At 37.0% G+C, this 5,000-nt stretch overlaps 1 protein-coding gene across 1 annotated transcript in view; it reads left to right on the top strand.

Annotated features, from left to right (window-relative positions):
* LOC137636214 (mucin-2-like) overlaps positions 1–3,850 on the top strand; it is a 76,007-nt gene extending 72,157 nt beyond the window's left edge. The window contains 2 exon segments of the mRNA XM_068368652.1: positions 1–1,955; positions 1,958–3,850. The exon segment at positions 1–1,955 is cut by the window's left edge and continues 826 nt beyond it. Coding sequence (XP_068224753.1) covers positions 1–1,955; positions 1,958–3,544 — 3,542 coding nt within the window. The 3' untranslated portion in view covers positions 3,545–3,850.
* Positions 3,851–5,000: the final 1,150 nt, after the last annotated feature.

Genomic DNA, 5,000 nt, shown 5'->3' with positions numbered 1-5,000 from the left:
AATCAATTGATGTACCAAAAGAACCTGCGGCAATGGGCACTTCAGGTGTTACACAAATAACTACTGCTGTTGTTACCGGTGTACCTAAGTGCAGCTCATCAATTCATGTATCAACAGCTTTACCAGATTCTGAACCTAAAATTACATCCTCAGTGGATATTTATGTAACCAGAGAAAAGGAAGCACCAGTTCAAGCAAAAACTAATGATATAATAGATATTGTGGACTCTCCAACTGACTGCACCTCGACTAAAGTAAATACAGAATGTATAACATCACAACCGGGAGAAATTATGTTGGAGACCTCTCAGCATATAACAAGTCCAGTTGCAAGTAACAGTTCTGTTTCTGTTGTGCCAAAGTTGCCAGGAGCATCAGTGCAAGCCACCACAGCTGTTGTATCAGGTGTGCCAAAACCACCAAAATCTTCAACCCAACTTGCAACAGCTGTTGTGTCAGGTATTCCAAAAGCTTCTTCCGTTTGTGGATCGACTCAGAGTGGAACAGGTAGCTCACTTCAGTATTCAGTGCAGTCATCTGTTGTGGGTAATTGTAGTGTCTCTGAACCATTGAAAGTTTCCCATTCTGTTTCTGCTCTTTCTAATGAATCACTATCATCTTTATCTACAAAATTTACTACAGCTGTAGTTTCTGATGTGCCTAAGCCAACCAAAGCCTCGAATCAAGCCACCACAGCAGTCGTTTCATGTTTGCCCAAGTCTCCAAAAGTATGTACACAGCTAGCTACTGCCATTGTTTCGGGTGTACCAAAGCAACCTCAAGATATACCTTTGTCATCCACAGCAGTTTCTGTTGTGCCCCCATCGTTCAAGTCATCTCAAGATACTTCATTAGGTATCCAAGCTCTATCTAGTCTTCATAAAGCATCTCCACAAGTCACGACAGCAGTTGTGTGTGGTGTTCCAAAGTCAGTCAGTGTTGTGGAGCAAGGTTGCTCTGCACTATCTGGCTTACCTTCAAAATCATCGAGGTTACCACCTGCTACTACTGCCATAGTTTCTGGAGTTCAAAAGCTAAATGCGTCTTCGTTGCCAGTTCATACAGTTTCTGAAGTAGCTAAATCTCCATTTCCACCAGCATCTGTTAATGCCTGTGTGATTAGTAAATTGGCTTCTTCACAGTCAAACACAGCAGTTGTCTCTGGTGTTCCTAGGGTACCTGTAGCACCTAAACACATTACTAAAATGAAACCAGATGTGTCAAAAACTGTTACTGATAATACAACATCAACAAGTGTCAGTGAATCTGGGGCCGCTGATACCGCTGCAGTCGCTAACCTCGTAAGACCTCAAGTTCCTTATGTTGATAAAATAAGTAAAGAAGTCCCTAGTCCTCTCCAGAGCAGTTTCAAGAAAGATAATGTAATGCAGTCTCCAACACAAGAAAATAAAACAATGACAGTATCACCAGTAATAGTTACAGTGCCTGAGTCCCATGCAAATATCGCTAACTCGGTGAAAATAATAAAAGAAGGATCAAAAACTACATGTTCAGTATCCCCTATGAATGTAAGTGAAGGACTTAAAGTTTCTCCAGTATTAAAAAGCAATAGAGAAAGCATGTTAAACATTCCTAACAAGGTCATAGAAACACCAAAACCAATTAGGTTGCCCATTGCAGAGTTGAAAATTCCAGAGCCTACTGCAAATTGGAGTCCAAAAGGAATTGACAGTGTAAGAAAAAGTGATCCATATTGTGCCTCAAATATTCCTACCCAGACCACTGTTAGTACAGCACCTGTGTCAGATTCAACACATACAACCAGTTGCTTGTCACTGAAGAGTTCCAGTCATGTTGTTGCTTCTTCCTCAGTTGTTAATTCCAATGTTAACCAGGTGAACCATAATCTTAGTACCACATCAAATACAAGTGCAGCTTCTTCTTCTACATCTGTTTCTACTATTGATGCAAAATCAGTTGTTGGTGAAAGTGGAAAAAGTTAGCATGTAGTCAAGTACAACAGAATAAAACAAAGGAAGGAGGAAGTAGTGTAAATAGTGATTCACATAATTCTGGCTATCAAAGGCCAAGTAATCGACATCTCCTTTGTCAGTCAATACCTAGACCAATGTCAACAAAAACTGCAACAGCAAGTTTAGCAAAACCTAAAGCCTCATCTAACTCTAATATCCAGAGAATGTTGGTGAAATCTGAAGATAAATCTAAAGATGTGAAACCTAACATTCCAGAAGATGTTCCTAATAACCTAAGTAATCCAAATTCTTGTGGCTCATTTTCTACTATAATGCCTATGAAAGTATCTACAAAAAAGGAAATAGATACAGAACTTGAAGATGTGAAAACAGATATTGTCAACACAGTACCAGTAGGCCGTAAGAGAGGTAGGCCTCCAAAAGTACGTGATTCCAGTAGTGATAGTAATACAGCTTCAGATTCAAGTGCTTATCAGAACTCTAACAAGGTGAAGCCTAAGTCAAGTGCTACAATTGAAAAAAAACCTTTTACTAAAGAGGAGAGTGACGTGAAAAGAAGTAAATTGTCCGATTCAAATCTGCAGAGTGGGAAATCTTTGAGATCACAATCGGAAGATAAAAAGAAGGTGAAATTACATTGCCCTAAAACTAGTACTTCTCCATCAAAGAGTATTGATAGTAAGCAAGACATAAAGTTAACTAGTGTAATTAAAACTGAAGATATGCCAAAAATTAAAGTTGAAAAGGTTTCCCCAAAAGGAGTAGCAAAGCATTCATTACCTTTGAAGGATGCCTCCAAAGAAATGTTTTTTAAAAATAAGTTTTTAAACGGTGAAGATTTGCCTCTTTCGAGTTCTTTTTTAGCGAAAAAATGTGATTTGCCTGTGCCGGGAAAAACTATGGGGTTTAGTAGTTTAAAAGATACAAAATCATCAAAAGAAATAAGAAAATCCCCACCAGTGCTGAATGACCAAAGAATGTCTAAAAATAATGTAGTTACGCCAAAATCAAAACCAAAGGAGGCTGATAAAAAGTTTCTTATGTCAATTAATAATCTAAAGAGAAAAAATAGTGATTCGTTTGGAGCGGACGAGGCAAAAAACGCATCATCTAGTTTGGCCAAGGCAAATCCAAGTGAAGGTTCCTCTTCATCCGCTCGAAGTTCTGTGAGTGTAAAGCAGCAAACTTTGAAATCCCCCAAAAAAGATAAAGTTTCTAAAGGGAATTCCCATAGATCTTCCCCAAATGGAAAGCTTAACAGAAAGAAAAGTCTTTTGTCATACTTGAAGGAAAAAAACAATGAAAGTGATACTTCGAGTGTTGATTCCGAAGCTGCTAGTGGTAGCCGTAGAAGATCGAGGAGCAAGGAGGACTCCCCAAAAGCCAATAGTGCCTCCTCTTTCCCTCCTTTTCCCCCACAGCCTATAAATCAGGGTTCTCGTCGTCGTAGTGCTGCCGCCCAGGGAAAGAGTAAAGCCCCCAAGAAACCAAAGTGGGTTCATAATTGGTCTTGGGAAGGCGAACCTTTCGAAGGGAAGATATGGTTAAGAGTAAGTAATTACGTTTTTGTACAGTATTTACAAAACTAAATTTTCAGAATTAGTCAAATCTGTCTCCCATTTTATTTTGAAGTATAATAAATCATATTTTACTCTAGTATAGTAAAACTAAGTAATATTTTCTTTTCAAGAAATAGCAAAATCAATGTAAAATTATTTTGCAAGCGATTCTCATTCAGTCAACCATGTAAAAAATACAAGAAAGTGAGCTGCCTTGCATATGCTTATTGTAATTCTCAAATAGCAGTGGCCTGTTTCATATTGCCTAATACTCTAGCTTAGATTCTTCTATTGTGAATTTTCTTTATACAATGTATAGCTTTGATTAAGATACTTAAATTGATGATGTACAGTACAGTTGTAGTAAATAGATTCTAATAATTTTAAAGTGGTTTACAATTTTAAAGCATTGCAATGAATCAAAATATGGTCTGATTAAGAAACTTTGAATATTTGAGAGAAAGAAGTAAAAATTATATTTGTTTAATTTAACAATATAGTTATTTGAATGCTCATGATATGAAAAGCTTACAAAGAATCACTAATTGGATTTAGACTGGAACAGAGGGTTTGGTAGTGGGGTCAGGTTTTGCTTTATAAGATCTTAAACATCCACCACATGCATCTACCAAACCTTGTTTTTTGTTTGCCTTTTTGCAATTTATCTAGTCAGGTAGAGATAACACTAAAAGCATTAACAACACAAAGAAGGGGGGAATGGAGTTCTCATTTACAGGGGCTTTGGATAGATCTTGTTATGCCTTTACTAGTCAACCCAGTTGTGAATAGGTGCCAGTATCAACTGGGAGCTCAAAAAAAACAAAAGTAAGGAATTGATATCCTCATTTCAAAAAGTCCTACTGAGAATTAGAAAGCTAACACCGGCCATCCCCCTCACCCTTAAGGGGAAAAAATAGACATACATGATTTGGACAGACCACGAGAAGGTGATAGTAGCAGAGTAGATAAGGAAGTATATACTTAGCAGGACAGAATTCATTACGAAGGTTCATATAATAGTGAAAAAATTCTTGTAAAATTTTGTTTGTGTTTGTTTTTAAGATCCATAGAACTATGCTTAACATAACCCCTTTATCTTGAAATAAGGCCTGTACTTCACTCACATGTAAAGTACAGTACAGGTTTTTTCCTTTGATGTTTATGTAAAAACCTTTCTTCCTTTGAAATAGGAAATATCTTTACTGGAGCTGTAATGTCTGTTGAGGTAGTTAATGACAAAGACTTTACTTTTAACTTGTCTCCATGAATACAGATGTAATGGTGCATCATCTTATCCAAGGATGTTCAATCTTTTTTATCATACTTTTAAGTTTGAATGGTTGATTTTGGTTTATTGTCATTGATGAAACAAAGATGCGGATGAAAAGTTGAATACTGTAATGCATCAATTTATAGCTAAATTGGTGATAGATCCATAATCACACTGCTTTTATGGGCATGATTCATGATTGTTCGCAATTATCTC

Source organism: Palaemon carinicauda, unplaced genomic scaffold (assembly GCF_036898095.1).
Source record: "Palaemon carinicauda isolate YSFRI2023 unplaced genomic scaffold, ASM3689809v2 scaffold252, whole genome shotgun sequence".
Taxonomy (NCBI): Eukaryota; Metazoa; Arthropoda; class Malacostraca; order Decapoda; family Palaemonidae; genus Palaemon; species Palaemon carinicauda.
Note: the sequence above shows the minus strand (reverse complement) of the source record. Positions and strands in the feature narration are given on the sequence as shown.